The 18,979-nt window shown below is 41.9% G+C and overlaps 2 protein-coding genes across 5 annotated transcripts in view; one reads left to right on the forward strand and one right to left on the reverse strand.

Annotated features, from left to right (window-relative positions):
• LOC129194961 (adiponectin receptor protein 2-like) overlaps nucleotides 1-18,979 on the forward strand; it is a 21,462-nt gene continuing 2,483 nt past the window's right edge. The window contains exons 1-9 of the mRNA XM_054800571.1: nucleotides 1-7; nucleotides 3,750-3,991; nucleotides 7,242-7,412; nucleotides 8,513-8,684; nucleotides 8,874-9,060; nucleotides 9,201-9,388; nucleotides 9,466-9,659; nucleotides 10,462-12,073; nucleotides 17,861-18,024. Of these exons, the coding sequence (XP_054656546.1) occupies nucleotides 1-7; nucleotides 3,750-3,991; nucleotides 7,242-7,412; nucleotides 8,513-8,684; nucleotides 8,874-9,060; nucleotides 9,201-9,388; nucleotides 9,466-9,659; nucleotides 10,462-10,590 (1,290 nt within the window). The 3' untranslated portion in view covers nucleotides 10,591-12,073; nucleotides 17,861-18,024. The remainder of the gene's footprint in view (nucleotides 8-3,749; nucleotides 3,992-7,241; nucleotides 7,413-8,512; nucleotides 8,685-8,873; nucleotides 9,061-9,200; nucleotides 9,389-9,465; nucleotides 9,660-10,461; nucleotides 12,074-17,860; nucleotides 18,025-18,979) is intronic.
• The window catches only part of LOC129195005 (protein PHTF2-like), a 19,221-nt gene continuing 16,309 nt past the window's right edge, over nucleotides 16,068-18,979 (reverse strand). For all 4 annotated transcript variants that reach the window (XM_054800676.1, XM_054800677.1, XM_054800678.1 and 1 more), the window contains 4 exons: nucleotides 17,853-18,008; nucleotides 17,677-17,772; nucleotides 17,446-17,571; nucleotides 16,068-17,272 (listed from right to left, as the gene is read on the reverse strand). In XM_054800676.1, coding sequence (XP_054656651.1) covers nucleotides 17,252-17,272; nucleotides 17,446-17,571; nucleotides 17,677-17,772; nucleotides 17,853-18,008 — 399 coding nt within the window. In that variant the 3' untranslated portion in view covers nucleotides 16,068-17,251. The remainder of the gene's footprint in view (nucleotides 17,273-17,445; nucleotides 17,572-17,676; nucleotides 17,773-17,852; nucleotides 18,009-18,979) is intronic.

Raw genomic sequence — 18,979 nt, forward strand, 5'->3', positions numbered from 1 at the left:
ATGCGAGGTACGTCATGTGGAGTAAGATGAGAGTTGTGTGGTCAGTGAACAACAGAGTAGAGTACAGCGAAACCGAGCGACGGTTGACAACTCTCCGATTAACTGTGCAACATCACAAAGAACATTCTGCCGTCTACGCCACCAGGTAAAATATACACTTTGCTCGCTGTTTGGGGGGTGTTTATGTGTCGTGTTGTTTATTGTTTGGGACACTTGACGTCATTTGGCACTTTACTAGTGCGACCGTGTGAAGAAGCTAGCAGCGTCGCGACAAGGCTAATTGTGGTTGTCAAAACAAAACAAGGAGAACCACCAAGAAGGAAACACACGTTTATTTGTTTGTCATTTAAGTGGCTTTAGTCATTTTACACGAGCTGTTTGTGAGCGGTTTAACTGGGAAAAGCTGTCAGGAAAGATACGCTAGGAGTTAAGGAGTTATCTTGTGGTTTCTTCTGGTAGCAAGCTAGCTCAGCTGGCTAGCTCGGTGTAAACAAACCTTGATGGCTGGGCTGCCCGTTGACATGCCTGTCTGTAATGTTTGCGTCATACGCAACTTGCATCATATAGTACACGACGTTTTCATCATGGCTTGTTTCGTTTTGCGTGTGTGCTGCAAAACGACTGTCAGCCAGAGGAGAGAGTGTCTGGCTGGAGTTTTGACTTGTCTTCAGACAGTTTCCGGTACATTTGTGGGCGTTTGTGCAAGTATCTGCTATAAATCTGTGCATTTGGAGTGTTTAGGTCAAGTTTAGGTTATGCTTGATCAATTACAGTGAAGTACATTTTTAGGATTTGTTTGTATCGCTAGTTAATAGCAATCTCCATATACTCTACCTTATATCAATGTACTGTATATGGCGTGTTTTTATAGATTTGTAATGTTAGTGCTTGCGTACAATTGGTAACGTCCCAGGCCATTGAGGATAATGAGTAGACAATAAAGCAAAATTGAACCCAAATTATGACAGCAGCTAGGTCGCTTCCATGCATGCTAAGGCGCCAAACCCCATATGTGTTATGTGCGCAGAGAAGTTGAATTAAAATTAAAAGCAGCTATCCTGAATGTTCCACAATGGCATTCCTTGCATCAACACATTTATGGTGTGTGCATGTGTTCGTGCTTATCCCGTTTTTCTAGTCTTCCTCTGTCAACAAAGCATGAAGGCATGTCATAAATATTTAATAACCTGGGCAGATGACAGCCGATTTGTCTTGAAACCAAACTTTTTCTATTTAAACAAAACACTTCCATTCGTCCCATCTTGAACTGAAAGTGTCAAAACTCATTTTTCGTTTTTAATCTCCCTTTGGGAGGCCGACAGTGTGTCACTTTTTTAAGTGCAGAGAAAGTGTGTACTATAATTACACACACGCCTTTGTGGATGTAGAACTGCAAGAATTCTCTTAAAAAGCATTGTCCTCTCTCAGTGTGTCATTAAAGATTCATTGCAATTGGATATCGTTTTTTAGTAGAATTGATGCTCAAACTCCATGTGATTATGTGGGCACCCTGCAATGGATTTAGGATTTTTACAGGAAGCACGACTGGGGAAATGATTGCATAATTATGTCAACAGGACAGGCTGTTAAACATACTGTAGTTCTAAATGGAAACAAATATATTGTATGAGTGGTAAAAGTTCATTCAAAGCATCGTAAATGTCACCAGCTGGCTAAACCCCATTTTTTTCTTTAAAACCCCAGTTTGTGTTGATGTCTTTATATAGAAAGTAGCTTTAGGGCCCCTTGTCATCAGCGCACACTATTTTTATCTTCATGTGACCACCTTTGAATTACTTGCCACCCAGTTACTTGAAAAAAACCCACAGCATTTATTTAGTAAAGCCGCCAGAGACGCCAGCACCTGCGTGTTCACATTTAGAGACGGTGAGCAGAATATTTTAAAACTTAAAAAAATGTTTGTGGGTTTAATCTAAGTGCTAAATGATCTTTGGCTGCAAAGGCAATGGTGTTGTGCTTGCTTCAGTAATCATTGTGCTTTCAAAGCTGACAATGAAAAATGCAATAGAAGGACACCTGAATGTCACCTATTCTTGTCAATTATCAGTCATTCTATTGTTTTATTGCCCCAAGACTGTGTCAGTACGTTTGATGTCCTTGCCTAAGGCAGTTGTAGACATAAGATTAACAGTCCATGTTTATTAAGGTTTACTTCACAGAAGTTGTCCTTGTTGACGTCGCCATCATAAGACTGCTAGTTGGGCACCAGTAGAAACAGTCACCACGGGACACACGGTTAAAGGCACGACCACAATATTACAGCCTAAGCTAATGACCAAAGTGATCATGCATAATTTTATGACATAATTATTGACTAAGGCGCCCTAATTCGTACCTCCAAAGAACAGAAATGTAGTCTGTGCTCTCTGATGACTCCAAGGGGGGTGCTTGAGGTAATGACTTTGATGCCCACCCATGCAAAAATTATTTAAGACACGATAAACGTAAACATTTTAGTCAATTGGAAGCCAAAAAATAGTCACAAGGCACAAGAATAACAATTGAGGGTTAGGGGAATCAATCGTGGACAGTGAAATGAAGTTAAAATGGATGATTGCAATGGACATGGCCTTTAGCTCAGCACCTCGGGCTCGTGTACTTAACACCATTCTTTTAATGACTTTGTAGACCATCACGCCGAGGTCCAAAGCCACGTGGGAAGCCTAAGATGAAAGTGCAAGATGTGTTTCCACATTGTCATGTGATTGTAGCGCCCTATCTAAGTAGCGTAGATCAGATAAGAAAGGACACAGCGTCATTATCAAGACACCACTGTACAAATAGCCTGTTTGTCCAAAAGTTTGAATTGTGGTGATGTTCTTTGGCAGCGCATATATACACTATGTCTACTGTATGTGCTTTGCCCTTTGCCCTACTTTTTGTTTGCTTTTGAACAACAGTAAACTCTTCCTTCCCTTTTTTTGGCCACTGAACTTGTCATTAAGTTTAATGAGTCATGTATTTGTCTTTCCTCACTTTGGTAAAGCATGCTCATGTATGTGTAGCAGTGTCACCTGGCACGCTGTAACCACAGTACCGCACCTTTCACTTGAAGGAAAAGAAGGCAAAAAAAAGAAGAAATCAATTTCACATTGACGTTTCTTTTCGTGGTTCAGTTGTTCTCGTCTTCACTGCAGTCGCCACCATCGATTTTGGCGGACAGCTCCTCAGCGACAATAACTGACGATGGCGTCAAGCCAGCTGTCCCGCGAGCGATTCCATTTAACCATTTAAGCTGCATAATGTCTGTAGTAAAAGTAGTGGCTAGTGAGTGTATGCGCACACAACCACAAAGTCACTCTCACAGCATTGCTAGTACTGAGCATTGTCTATACGTATACTATAGATTTTATTTGATTCATATTATTTAATATTATATATATTTTTCATTCTGTGGCACAAGGTGATTTAAAGACAAAGCAATATGTTATTTTGAGTTTATTAGTATTTATATTTTATCGTTTTCTCTTTAAATTTTGCCTTTTTTCCCGTTTTTACTGTTTTTTTAAATAAAATTTTATTCCTACAATGTGTCACAGTCCAATAAAAATGAGCCACGGGCTGCAAATGGCTCCCAGGCCACACTTGGGACACCCCTGATGTAAAGAATATATGTATATGAGACACATGGAAGCCCCTCTAGCTTGGGAATGGATTCCAGCCGCATACCATTTCTTAGTAATTGTGTTTCTTCCTGTCTTTCCAGCTCCGCCCCATCAAGTTCTGAGTGACCGCCTCATTACAGTCCACGAATCCGGCCGGGCCGCATCTGTTTCCGTCAGGCCTCTTCTTGCTGCGTCGGGCTCGGTCCAGCGTTTTCAAGCTGGACGAAGAAGAGACGAGTGGGCCCGTGGGCCCAGCCTTGGTGCTGAGACTCAGAACTTCTGGCCTTGCAGAGCACAGAACAGATAGCAACACAGGTTCTTCAGACGGACACCTCAGCACCGGACAGTGCCACTCACACAATGAGGTGAGTTGTGTACACGCGCACACACACACGACATGACAGTAGAGGGATTTTACATTACATTACATTACATTACATTACATTAGCACATTATCAGTCTGTGCAGTCAATAGTGACTCATTCCCTTGCGTTAATTAACAGTGTGTCTTGATAGGTACCATGCTCAGTTTCGCTTCGAATATCCCGTCCTAGTTCTGAAATATTCCAGTAAACTTTGTGTGTCATCCCGTGAAGCTAATCTTCCACTGTGCTAGACAACGCTTGCGTGTGCTTCATGTATTCACACATACAAAGCTGACGCTCTGCTCAGCGCAAACACGTATGGAGCTATTGAGCTGAAACACAATAGCAGGCGTGTGTGCGCGTGCATTGTGTCCAGCTCATGTGTTTGTGTGCAGACTTTTTTTTTTTTTTTTTTTGAACCTGCTGCAACACAACACGGACACCTGAGAGGACGCTTGAGTCCTCCCACGTCTGCTCAAGACAACAAAGAGCGTCTGTCTTAACACCTCGCAGGCTGACCTTTTGAATTTTGCATTGTTTGCAACCACACCTGAGCTTTTTTACAAAATAAAAATACTGTGTGTCAAAGTGGCCCCCTGCATTATTTGATGGCTACATGTGATACCCCCGTTTCTTGGTGATTTAGTCATGATCACAGCAGACGTGGCGTCTGTAAACCTGAAGTTGGCGATGCGCTACAGAATCGGCATCAACCCGTGTGAGATTCCAACGGTAAACATATCATGGTGTCACTGTATTATAATTCCAACTGTAAAATATGCTATTTTGAAATATCTTTTTTCAAAAGAAGAGGGGAACAAACGTCATACAGTATAATTGAATAAATGACACAAAATAACAGAATTTTTTCTCAACAAATCATCAATAAAATGAAGTTCTTGATGCAGTCTACTGTGGATAACCCCGCAACTCAAGTCACAGTGCCATCAATATTTTCTTTAATAATAAAAAAAAATGCCGTCGCTAAATTGCTCATTGAGGTCACAACATAAATAATTTTTAAAAAAACAGCCGGAAACTGACTTGCCAGCACAGCCCATGGTGGTTTCAACACACCGAAGGCCAGTTGCACCGCGAGGAATAACACAGGACGTGTCAAAGTATTTCCACGTTGTGGCCATGTGGACTTTCTGTCATACCGCAGGAACGGTATGACGGAAAATTGTACTTTTCAATCCGTGACTTTTTCATACCGTGGTACACCTTGAAACGGGTAACCGGACCATGCCTCCTATAGAATTCCCTTTTCACGTCATTGCGGACACAAAAAATAGACATTATGAATATTGGGTAAAAGCGTAATGTAAAAATACTAGTCTAGTCCCTGTTCTGTTCTGTTCTGTCCTTAGTAGTGTCAAGTAAAAGTCATGTTTATTCAGAAAGTTAGCCTTCCTCTCATTGTCTCCTCAACTATTCCACTGTTGTCCAGTAGTGCCGCAGACGTTGCTTGGAATGGGGAACAAACAATTGTTGTCTTTGTTGTTGAGTACAGAAGAAGAGTTTTTATATTGTTACCATGTAAATAAACAGCAGAGTTTGTCTTGCATGGGCCCTGGTCTGCCTTGGGGAGATGTGCTGCAATGCACCTTCTGCCTTTTTTCTTTCTTTTCTTATTAATGTGGTCTGTTTGGCACCCCAGCAGAGCATGTGTGAGTCACATGTTAGCTAGCCTGCACTGTCTGCGGTGGGGGGGGTTACGGTGTACAGGGGTGAGCTCTTCCCTTCTTTCTTGATGTTGTTGCCTGGCTGTGGGCGTTCATCTGTGCAAGCGACACCCTCCTCAACATGTGACCCTTGCTTATGTTGAGTGTTATGTTGCGTGTTTTCCGTAGATGGAGGGTTTTCCTAGAAGGGTCTTGCATTCCCACCTTGGTCGTATACTGTATAGTCGTGCAAGCTACTTCTAATGTAGTATGCAGGAATAGAAACAAGGAAAGGTATGTTGTTAAAACATTTGCCACTGTTTAAATATAAACAACACCCCAATGTCTTGGGTGTGTGCACGTGTCCCAGGTGAGATGCATTGCTTAGAGCATGTTTAGTGAGTCTAAGGGGAGAAGGGTGTATGTTTTTGAGGCTTTTGAGAGAGGAAAAACAGTGACCTGTTTACTCTCCTGCAGACATGTACCTCTGGAGAAGCTCGCCTGTTTCTCAAAGTTTCTGTTTATCATCTCAAGTCCACCTGATAGGCTCACTCATGCTCAGCAGTTAATGTTGGAAATAGTTAATTGATCTCATGATAGCATGCAAACTTGGGCTGAGCCTGCAAACGCACTGATAAGGCTTCTTCAGCTGATCCGTCTGCATACAGTAGATGTGGTGTGGTTGGGTATTAGGGTTTCACTGCCGGTGCAGACTGGATGAAACGCTATCAGTGCTGTGTAAGTCGGTGCTAAATTGCATTAGGTTAAGCGCGCGCCCCTTGCAGCGTGTCGAAAGTGATACCGAATCTGTTAAAGTTGCAGTTCCAGACTTGCAGAAGTGTCCTCAGGCGTTGGGAATGCATTCTGGAAGAAAACAAGAAGGGGCAGTGCAGTGTTTTTGCACACTTTTTTTCGATGGTTTTGCAACACCGCTGCTTCAGTCACACACGATGAGCTGTTACATCAACCCCCCCCCCCCCCCCCCCACACACACACACCCCTTTTGGTCCCTGAGAGGAATGAGATCATGTCCTGGACTCCTGACACGCTCTCTCGCTCAGAGTGATATTTGATTCCATAGTATAATACTAGACTCACGTGCATGTGGCACACGCTATGTCAATCTGTGAAGTAAGCACGTTTCAGAATAGAACCCGTTTCCTAGAACCCATTCCACTTACTCTAGCATCCCGTTTGAAGTTGTCATCAGGTTTCAGTCAAAATGCATCACCTGCTGCTTTAACATACACTGTTAGCTAGCCAGTCAGAAGAACATCAAGTCCAAGATGTCATCCGTTATTATTGTTTGATTGCTGAATGACTGCGCTATGATGGCTCACAGTCTGCTGCATTCTACGATCACTTACTCAGCATCTGGACGGGAGCATGCACTCGCATTGCATGCATCCATGAACACGCGGGGGGAAAAAACGTGATGACTCGGCAACAGGTCACGGGGTGTACCCAAGTCACACACACGCTGCAAATGACGTGACACGCTTCACCTTTGTCTCTGCTTCGGACTTGATGTCATTAACTCCAACGGAGACGCAGCTTTTTGACAGGCTTGAGTTTGTGTTTTCCAGAGTCTCCCAGCGTGCAACGACAACAGGAGAAAAGAGGAGGAGGACAACAGAGGAGGAGAGGGCAGTGAGGAGGACCAAGAAGAGAGGAGCAGCGACGAGGGCTTCATGGGCATGACGCCGCTTCTGCAAGCTCACCACGCTATGGAGAAGGTGGAGGAGTTTGTACACAAGGTAAACACATGCACACGGCGAGGGAGGGGTAGCCTTTCCATGTTGTCTGATACCCATGGAACGCTGCCCAAAGCAGTGCCTACAAAAACAAAAAAGGAAAGCATCCACATGTGGTCCATAATGTATTATTTCATATTATTATTAATACTGAATTGTGTGACATGCAAGTAATTTAAATACTTGAATAATATAAATCAAATTACAACAAAGTAATACATTCACCAACAAGACATGGAATTCACGAGAAATTGTCAAACCGGCAGCAACACAGAACAAAGGGAGTGTTTGCAGACAAAGTGCAAGATGTGACAGTACTGGAGGTGCACACGTACGCTGTTTACGTGCACACATTCCGCACAGCTTGAGCAGAAGTTGACGAGACACGATTGTGGCGACGTTGGACGAGCGCTACAACGGAGTTTGCTGGTCAATCCTGCATGCAAGAGTCATGTGTTCATTGAGCCAGATGAAGTCATGTGTTCATTGAGCCAGATGAAGTTGTACAAGAGGTTACCTACTACTGTTGCAGGTGGATGGGTCTGCATCTTTTGAGGTGAAGCGCAACCAAACTTCGGAGCATTTTAGTTGGATGCTCACCATCATCTGTGCAGATGAAAAGCTAGCGTCAAAGTAACTCCGTCACGACGTCACTCACTCGGTGATAACCATAACTCATGTTTGCCTCATTTCGGTGCCACTGAAATTGGAACTACTAGTTTGGCACCCCAAATGAGGCACCTGTCACGTCGCGATATTTTTGTTTCTCAAGCCGATACCAAGAACTTAATAATCGCTAGCTTTTTATGGCTAGTGTGTGTTCAACCGTGACTTAACTGTAGTTTGTGCAAACCCGGAGGTAAGAACGACCCAAACTAAGTTGGATCTGATCAACTACATGTAGGTTCGTCCTTACCAACTATCTTGACATCACTGCTAGTCACAAAACATAGCGGCGGCTCAGAAGTACGTTTTCATAAACCCGAATGCACGTACTCAGACGTCTTTTATGTGTTTTTGCACGAGCGGCTGAAAGAGGTGATTACGCAACTCTCCACTAATGCATTTCATTTCATCTTTGCTCCCCGTCGTTTTCTTCCCAGGTGTGGGAGGGTCGGTGGCGTGTCATTCCTCACGACGTGCTCCCCGATTGGCTGAAGGACAACGACTTCCTGCTCCACGGCCACAGGCCGCCCATGCCTTCTTTCCGCGCCTGCTTCAAGAGCATCTTCCGAATCCACACGGAGACGGGCAACATCTGGACGCACCTGCTAGGTCACACTCACGTTTCATTAAGGATGTGCAATTCAAACATTCACCAGCGCGAACCAAAGACATGTCGTGTTTATTTGCTCCCCACGACTAACAAAGTTGTGTAGTAATTGAAAAGCTGCTACCTGCGGGTCACACAGAAAGTACGCCTGCTTGTTGTACACGCTAAAGCCTTTGTTCCCAACTCCGCAGGCTGCCTGTTCTTCCTCTGCCTGGGCCTGATGTACATGTTCCGACCCAACATGTCCTTTGTGGCGCCGGTCCAGGAGAAGGTGGCCATCGGGATGTTCTTCCTGGGCGCCATCCTCTGTCTGTCCTTCTCGTGGCTCTTCCACACCGTCTACTGCCACTCGGAGGGCGTGTCCCGAGTCTTCTCCAAGTAGGCAGCACACAAAAGACAAAATGAATTCAAAGGCCTTGACTCACAGTAAACGCAGTAAATGCCTGATTTATCAGAGTTGAGACACCGTTTACACATTCTTCTGAAGAGTTTGAGTAGTTGCCCTATTGTGTGTCCAGGTTGGACTACAGCGGTATCGCCTTCCTGATCATGGGCTCGTTTGTGCCGTGGCTCTACTACTCCTTCTACTGCTCCCCTCAGCCTTGCTTCATCTACCTGATCGTGGTGTGCGTGTTGGGGCTGGCCGCCATTACCGTGTCCCAGTGCGACTTCTTCGCCACGCCGCAGTACAGAGGAGTCCGAGCCGGTACCACCTGCCCTCTCATCTTTCCTCCCTTTTTCCCCCCTCGGTTTCGTGTTTACTGATGACGTGCTTGTCCGCAGGTGTGTTTGTGGGCCTGGGCCTGAGCGGCGTGGTGCCCACCCTTCACTTTGTCATCAGCGAGGGTCTAATCAAGGCCACCACCATTGGACAGATGGGCTGGCTTTTCCTCATGGCCACACTCTACATCACCGGAGCCTGCCTGTACGCCGCTCGCATCCCAGAGAGGTTCTTTCCTGGCAAGTGCGACATCTGGGTAGGTCTCACTTGGTTAGATTTTTTGGCTTTAGCATTTTATGGATATATGGATGTGCATGATGATCAATACACTTTTTTAACAGATGCTTAGATTATCATTACATTGTGTGGAATACACTGTCGGTTAGTCTTGAAGCGCTTGTGGCCAAATCCCGTGCACTACTCGGCTGTAACCAGCAGAGGGCGCCGTCTACACGACCTCAACGAGTGGACAGTGTCATAAAGAACACAAGTCAGCTCTGCTTGATTTCTTTGCTATAATTGTTGTAAAAACAAAGTATTCAAAACAATTCTATAAGTATGAATAATACCCAACCTTAAGGGTTTCTTTACGGGTTAAAAAATAACCCGTAAAGAATGTAGAAAAACAATGCCATTTAAAACTAATACCCATACTATATATTTGGTAAAAAATTGAATTCCTAATAATAATAATAATAATAATAATAATAATAATAATAATGATCATGTAGAAAAGATTAGATTAGATTTTTGGGAGGGAAAAACACTGCCATTTCAGACTACTATGAAAATGTTTTTAAAAATAACAAAATAATAAAATTGTTCAGTAATATTGTTTAAAAATAAAATAAATACATAAATAATAAATAAAAATAACAAAAACACCCATTTATTTGTCCAGCTGATTGCAAATAAAATATATAAATACTCACACCGAAATGATTATTTTGATGATGAATGATTTAGTCAGGCTTCTGTTTAAGGCGGTACCCTTTTAAAGGTGGACTTCTCCTTCCTCATTCTCACACGCCATCTTTTTTCTCCCCCGTGTACCACAGTTCCACTCTCACCAGCTGTTCCACATCTTGGTGGTCGCCGGCGCTTTCGTTCACTTCCACGGCGTCTCCAACCTGCAGGAGTTTCGCTACACAGCCGGAGCGGGGTGCACCGAGGACGGCATGCTCTAACACGCACGCACGCACGCACGCACGCACACACACACTCACTATTCACTTGTACCTTACTACAGGGAGCCAGCGCTTCTTTCTAATAGCGCACACACTCGCTAAAGTGGCTCACTGTGTCACAAGTTGGCCTTGCAGGAGACAGGAGAACGTTCTAGCGTTCCATCTCGACCGCCTTTTGCGGCTGTTGCGTCAACTCTAAAAGCACTTCTAAACCACCTACAATATCGACACATTTTGGACATTTTCATGATTTTTATTGCGGAGGCAACATTTTTTCTATTAAAAAAGGACATTTTGGGGTGTGCTTGTTTGTTTGGATGCTGTTTTCTAATTCATACAAAAAAAGAACAAAAAATGTACTTGAATATCTTCCATGATTGTGAAGGTCACGGGTGGGGGGGGGGCGCTCTTCAGGGTGGATTTCATAGTCACTTTTAAATAAAATAAAAAAAAAATAAACTTTTCCATGTAAATAAGATTTCTAAATGTGGGTTATAGATTTGTATGAAATATAAATAAATAAATATATATATATATATATATATATATATTCAAAATGAACAAAAAAATAATAGCTATGTTGGTGAGGATAGGGGTCGCTGCAGTTATTTCACTTATGCAAGAGAAGAGGAGTTGAACTTTTAAAACAGCCCAGTCACTTTTTTCTCATGTTTGTGCTTGGAACCAAATCTTAAGTTAGCGCTCAGACTGAATTCTTAATAAGTAGCACTTTTCATTCATCTTGTTTTTCTGTTCTATAAGCCACCAATACAACCTTTTTTTTTTTTTTTTTATCAAGGAGAACCAGACCAAAAAAACACAGAGCGGTTAATTAACATGAAAAGATACCAATGGACTGCTGAATTGTTCCTACCTATCTAACGTTGACATGTTATTGTTCTCTTGTTTGGCATCAATTGGTGATACATTGATTTGATGAAAAAATATGATTTTCTTTCTCATGATGGATTTTATTCTATTGACTTTGTATTAATTTATTGCAATTGGGGCGTGGTTGTAGGTTGATGGGAGTGTTTGCTTCACAGACCTTTACATCTGCTGTATTGTTCTAATAAAATGCTTTTTTGGAATTGTACTTGCTGTGTTGTTACATTTCTTAGCTACGGAGCACCCGGGGGGACCTGGATAAAAAGTTATACATAAAAAAATTGCGAGAGCTCGCAAAACATTTGCTAGATCTCGCAAAACTTACCTTGCGAAATTTTCTAAACTATGTGAAGCTACTTCTGCCGTACATCACAAACAGGAAGTCTTGCTCTTATAGTTGTTACACACTAACGACACCTTTTCTCGCCATTATCATCTGTTAACGTCAATGATGACACTTTGATCAGGAATTATGATTAGACACTTTACGCCTACTGTCAAATATGTGAGCTACCGTTAGGCAAGCACTTGTTTCGAGTAGGATCGGTCAGTGACGGACACATTTCCTGCCGTCTGCGATGTGGAGAACAGCGAGGTTAGTAGTAATGGTTCTATAAAGGGTACGTTGTGCTAAAATAAAAGTACTCACCTCATTGTATGCTTATAAAGCCTACGTAATGAGGTGAACGGTATTTTTGAAGTTATAATATTTCTGTAGCATATTCGGCCACAATGCTAACAGCTAATCAATGCTATAGATCAGGGGTGTCAAACTCCCTTTGGTCTGCGGGCCGAATACAGCTTAATTTGAGATCAAGCGGGCCGGACCAGTAAACTCATTGCAAAATTACATAGAACTAACAATAAGCCCACTTTTTTCCTTTGTATTAGTCACTAATACTAATAATTAGTGCAAAGAATGAGTAAATTATCAAAATGTTTATTAACAGAATTTTCCTTTTACATTATGAACAATATATTATGAACAAGAGAATAACATAAGAACATAAATAAAGTATGTGCAATTTTAACAACCCTTTTACACAGTTAAACATATATTTAAGTGTGTTGTACATAAAACTGATCACAGAAATAGTAACAATGTTCCAAAAACATTTAGTACCAGCCTTGTGGAACTTAAAAACACTGTTTTTCAACATCTGGAAAGCAATTTGAACAAATGAATAACTTTCACAGAAATTATTCGTCTTGCTTGGAATTTGCCCCTGAAACTTGACATCGTTTATCCTGCACAAGTGCATCAATATGAGGCATCATGTCCTGAGAAGCAGCCAATTTCAGAATCTCATTCAAATGCTTATGTGTGAGCTTTGAGCGCAGCTTTGTTTTATTAATGTTCATTAGTGAGAAAACTTGCTCACAAAGGTAGGTTGTCCCAAACATGGACAATGTTTTAGCAGCTAGTGCTGTCAATGTGGGATAGGTACTTGTAAAATGTGTCCAAGCTTACAGAGGCAAATCTGTCCTTCAGTTCTACATCACACTGCAAATCAATGATTTCAAGTTGCATGGCAACGGGCAAATCAGAAGCTTTGACTGTGAATGGTGAGCGAAAAACTGCAAAATCTGTTTCGAGTTCGCTAAAAACCTGAAATGTTTTCTCAAACTCCATCAACAGCCCTGAAATCTTCTCTTTGTACCGTTTCACGTCAGAATTAACGCTTGCTGCGCACATATCTTTTAAACAGGGAAAATGAGCAGGGTCACCGCTTGCCACCTGCGTCTCCCATAACCCGAGCTTTAACTTGAATGCACGTATGTTGTCATAATACTGTGTTACGATTTTTTTGCGTCCCTGCAACATTTTGTTAAGAATATTCAAGTGCTCAGTGATGTCAACCATAAATGCAAGGTCCTGCAGCCACAGATGGCACTGTAATTCCTTAACAGGTTTACCTTTTTTCTCCATGAATTGTCCGATTTCATCACGTAAATCAAAGAAGCGCTTTAGCACAGCACCTCTGCTTAACCATCGTACGTTCGTGTGATAAGGCACACCATGGATAATGTTACAGTCACTGAGAAAGCTGTCAAATTGACGATGATTGAGACCTCTGGCTCGGATGAAATTAACAGTTCGGACAACCACCTCCATGACGTGATCCATTCTTAGCGATTTGCTGCATAATGCCTCCTGATGCAAAATGCAAAAAAAAGTCCAAAAATTACCTCCCCCATTTGCGGCTTGTACTTTATCTCTGAACTTTGTTACAACACCTGCCTTTTTACCGATCATTGACGGCGCACCATCAGTAGCCAGGCTTACGGCGCGTGACCAGTCCGCTCCGACTCTGTCCAGCGCTCCAACGACGGAGCTGAAAATGTCCTCAGCTGTTGTGGTGTCGATCATCGGCACCAGCTCGAGAAACTCCTCTGTGACATTCAAAGTCTTGTCAACTCCACGAATGAATATGGCCAGTTGAGCGACGTCCGTGATATCAGTACTCTCATCAATCGCAACAGAAAATGCCACAAATGACCCCACTTTGCGTTTTAGTTGGTGGTCCAAATCTGCAGAGAGTTCCGAAATCCTGTCTGCCACGGTATTTCTTGTCAAGCTTATATTGGCGAAAGCATGTCGCTTCTCAGGACACACAATTTCAGCAGCCGTCAGCAAGCAGTTTTTGATGAACTCTCCATCACTGTACGGCTTTGATGCCATTGCTATTTGGCTCGCAATTAGGTAGCTGGCTTTCACCGCAGCATCACTGGCTTCTCGGCTCCGGGTGAAAACAGATTGCTGTTTCTTCAGACGCGCCATCATTTCATTTACCTTCTGTTTTCTCAATTCTCCATGCAAACTGTTGTATTTTTCACCATGCTGAGTTTCGTAATGGCGCCGAATATTGTATTCTTTAAGCACCGAAACTTGCTGCTGGCACACCAGGCACACGGGTTTCCCATTCACCTCCGTGAACATATAAGAACATGTCCATTTTTCTTGAAAAGTCCGACACTCTGTGTCTACTTTTCTCCTTTTTGACAAAGACATTTTGCTGATGAGGGTGCGAGGCAAACGGAAAAGTAGATAATGCAATTGTCGCCAATAGACGCTGTACAGACGTTCAATTTTACCAGGTTAAGGTGGTCCTAGTTCCGCCGCAGTGTTGCTTTCATGTTGTCTGCACGTACTAAAACACTGCGCCCCCTAGCGGATAATACAAGAACTACAAATTTTAAAGAAAATTAATATTTTTTTTTATACAATGCAGCTTTCTTCCCCGGGCCGTACCAAACCACCAGACGGGCCGGATCCGGCCCGCGGGCCGTATGTTTGACACCCCTGCTATAGATAAAGGGTTCTAAGGACTGATTTTCTTTAGGAAGTCCTTATTTTGCCAAGTTATTTTCATTAACTAACGCAAAACTCGCGAGATCTCGCAAAAGTGATTACGTTCTCACAGAAAATTCGTCTTTTTTTAACCCATCTTTTTTGTCCTGTATGGCTTGACATTAGATTTAGGCTAATTAGGTATCTGGCCCCGCCCCCAAATGCTTCTCCACCAATCAGGCGCTGACGTGCCTTTTTGGTCAGTTTATTGACTCATAAAAATGTATTATTTAAATATAGTTCTTTAATGTTTTAAGGACATCTACTCTTATGGGAGGAAAGTTGAGGAAACGTCGTTAACAGTTCCTACTGTCATATCACATACGTCTTTTTTTAATATTGTGCTATTAATGTTATTCATTTATAATCGGCCACGAAAAAAAATAATCATTCGAGAGCTTGTCTACATTGTTTGTTTCATTCAAATTCATTGTCACATTCAGTAATGTCACCGAACATTAGTTCTGCCTGTCATACCAAGAGTTGGCCACAGGAGGGCGTTAAAACTAGCCCGTGTCGTATCAACTCCAAAAACAGTTCACTGACAAACCTATTCTCCGTTCGTGGCAGAAGTGAATCACCGGAGGACGCCGACATAGTACAGTTCTGTACTTGCTTTAAAATCCTAGTATACGTTGTATTGTGATTTTTTTAAATGAATTAATATTTAATACTGTGTTTTCTTGCGTGATGTTCTCTTGTTAATGTTCGGGTTTGACACAAAATACATCATTAGCGAGCCAATCTACCGAGGGTTATTTGCCACACCAAAGTCCGTGTCAATAAGTTCTCCCGTCATTCCACCAGTTGGCCACAAGAGGGCGGGCTTCTCTACTGTACGTATTTAAATTGCTTCGACTTTCCTAAAATATATTGAACGAGTTAATATACGTCATATTTTTAATAGTTTTTAAAATTATCTTTTCATGGCAAGTCTTAAACAAAATCATATTTCGCCACCTCACCCCAAAACTAAGCCGGAACGTTTAACGCCAAAAACATTTCTGCAACCAAACATTTGTTCTCCCGTTATACTACCAGTGCACCACAAAGGAGGCGCACAACACAATGAGTGAGTTCTAGCCAACACCGCCTCTAAAAAGCTATCACTGCTGAATACTATTTTTAATTGGAATTACGTCTATTAGTTAACTATTAACGTTAATTCATGTGTTATCATTAAAAATACATAATCCTAATTTGTTTTGTATTATCATCAAAAAGACAAGTGACAACCTTATCATCCAGCTTTTGATTTTATTATAAAAATGTAGATGTGTCAACAGACCAGTTCGCTCTCAAAAAGTCTTAAATTATTCACACCTCTTTGTTCCTTTAAAAAATGACACAATAAAACATGCCTTTTTCTCCTCAAAAGTGTGAGGAATAAAAACGTCAACATATTGATATAACGAGACGAAAAAAATGCACAAATATGAAAAAGTACAGCAAAAAGACAAAGAAAAAACATTTAAAGCTGAAAATACATTCTTTTAGCAGAAGAGAGAAAAACAAACCAGCGGTAAAAAGTAAGCACTTTGGTCTCCTCCTTCAAAACATGATGAATATGCCAAAATTGAAATGTGATTGGACTGTTGCAAGTATGACTTCACTGTATGTTTTTGTGTGTATTTAAAGTGCATGGTTTTCTTGTTTTACAAACGTCTAGTTTGATGTGACAACCTAATACTGATGTCAACTGCCCCCGCCTAAAACAACTTGTGGTCTGACTGAAAAGAAAAAAAAAACAGCTTGTTCTTACTGAATATTAGGCCATTGCTGACATTCTTCAAGATGTGTAATTGTTTGGACTGTGCTGAGGGAACATGTTAACATAAAATACCGTCACTGGGCAGCTAAATAAACATGATACAAAAATAAAGTACATTGACATAAAAATAAGTCATGGTTGTTTAAATCATTTCCATTCCCTGTTTGCATTCTTTTTTTTAGACAAGCTTGAAATTTGTATGAATGTCCTCCATATTTGTAGTCCTGCTGCTGCCCACCATTTTTGTAGTCTCTCAGTCTGGCCTTTCAAGCCATTTACCAGAAGTCAGTTGTTACAAAAAGTGTCCCATTATAACTCAGTGCTGTCATTCCTTTTTGTTGTCAACTTGAAGCAACTGTAGCAAACATTTGTGTAACTTCTTGAAGCTTAACATTGTTATTTAAAACAAAACAGGTAGAATGCATAAATAATGAACTAAAATGAAACGGTACGATAAAACTTCCTGCAAACACACGGGACTGTGCTGAGAAACCAAAACTGGTAAAAACCAAACAGAACGCTTTGCGGAGTGACGTCATAAATAGGACATTTAAATAAAAAGTTGAAACACTGAGCGGCTAAATAGCTTGTCAATTGCACAAAGTGATGATACGTCTTCTTCAGTTGCTTGCCGAGTCGCCACCGTCCTGTCACGACTTGATCTTCCACAGCTGCACACACACACACACACACACGTTACACATATTCATGTCCAAAGAAATGTACCTTTAGTTGTACCACGTATTCAAATGAACAAGAAAGTGAAGAAACAGTGGAGGTCCAATCATTTGTTTCCATGACTGTACTGTATATCTTGTGTGGGTTTTGTGTCGCGCTGACTGACCTTCAAGTTAAATCCTAGCAGGTCTGAGATGACCCCAGACACAGCAGACAGGATGACCACCTGGGTGATGTTGTACAGCAGAGGGTTCATGGTCAAACCGTACAACCTGAAGGGAGTGTCCAGCTCCTATGCGTGCGCACACACACACACACACACACACACACACAAACAAGGAGATAAATGGCATGTTTTTATTACAGTGCTTGTACACTAGATGAGGTCCATGCTGACCTTGAGTAGTTTGGTTGCCAGTTTCAGCACATTGTTGACCAGCGTAAGCTCCTCCTTCTTGTTGGGCTTCTTCTCCATCTTTAGGTACAAGTTTATCTGACACACACACACACACACACACACACAGTGATGACCTTGGCAGCACTAAGTGTCTACGTCGTGTGTGTTGTGTTTACCTGTTCAGTGAGCAAGATGGAGGTGTTGCTGTACTTCTTGCTGGTCTCAGAGCCCAGGGTGACAAACCGGAGCAGGAAGAGGGACAGGCTGGAACACCAGATGACTAACTCCCAGTTGTAGTGACACTCCAGGAACGTTTCGTGCACATGCAGCAACTGCAACAACAGCAAGGTCAGCACTTTGTACGTCAGAGGTTAAAAGCGAGGTACACACGGGGACAAAACTGTTGGTGGCCTCAGTTAATGAAAGGCAAACCCACAAAGGTCACAGACATGCCTAACTTGAATCTGTCAAAATGAAAATGAGCCAATGAAAATCAGACATTGCTTTTGAACTGTGTTTTTTTTAATGTACTCATGAAACACTTCACCCATTTGCTTGCACAACCTTTTGAGGCAATCAAACCATTTGTGGAACTGTCAGTGAGACGCCTGCACCTCCCAGCAGGTATTCTGGCCCACTCCTCATGAACAAGCTCTTGCCAGATGCATTCAGGGACACCCCGAACATCATAAAAACGGCTCTATAATGTGTGTGTGTGTGTGTGTGTGTGTAAATAAACAGGAAGTGGATATTCTTATCACTCACTTTGCAACTCTTAATTCAGATGTACAGTCCACTTCATTTACACCTGCTGGAAAGTACACTGAAAACAAGTCCAATTACCTTATGTGATTACGTGATGTCTTTGAACGCAACCCCTCATTGTTCATAACAACAGGGTTTAAAGTGTGATTCAAATGTTCTGCCGCTATTAAAGAGACGTGTTAGACCAATACAGTCCTGTCATGTCTTTCTTTTCAATACAGTAATGGGGGCATATTTCACACATTTGCTAATGGTGATTCATCATGATGAATTAATTAAAAACCTGATTAATCTGATTTAAAATGTTCAATCATTTGACAGCCTTAATTATTTTCAATCTTTTATAGGGCGACCATCATTTTTGTTTCATGAGTTTGTTTTTTTAAAAATAATTCTGTTGCACCACCGTTCAAAAGCAACGTCTGATTTTCATCAGGTTCATTTTTATTGAATTTTCATCACTGACTTATTGTGTCAGGCTCAAGTTATTTCTGTACCGTTTTTCTTTGATTGACTGAATTTTGTCAGGTGTGTAGAT

The sequence above is a fragment of the Dunckerocampus dactyliophorus genome, chromosome 15 (assembly GCF_027744805.1).
Source record: "Dunckerocampus dactyliophorus isolate RoL2022-P2 chromosome 15, RoL_Ddac_1.1, whole genome shotgun sequence".
In the NCBI taxonomy this organism is placed as follows: domain Eukaryota; kingdom Metazoa; phylum Chordata; class Actinopteri; order Syngnathiformes; family Syngnathidae; genus Dunckerocampus; species Dunckerocampus dactyliophorus.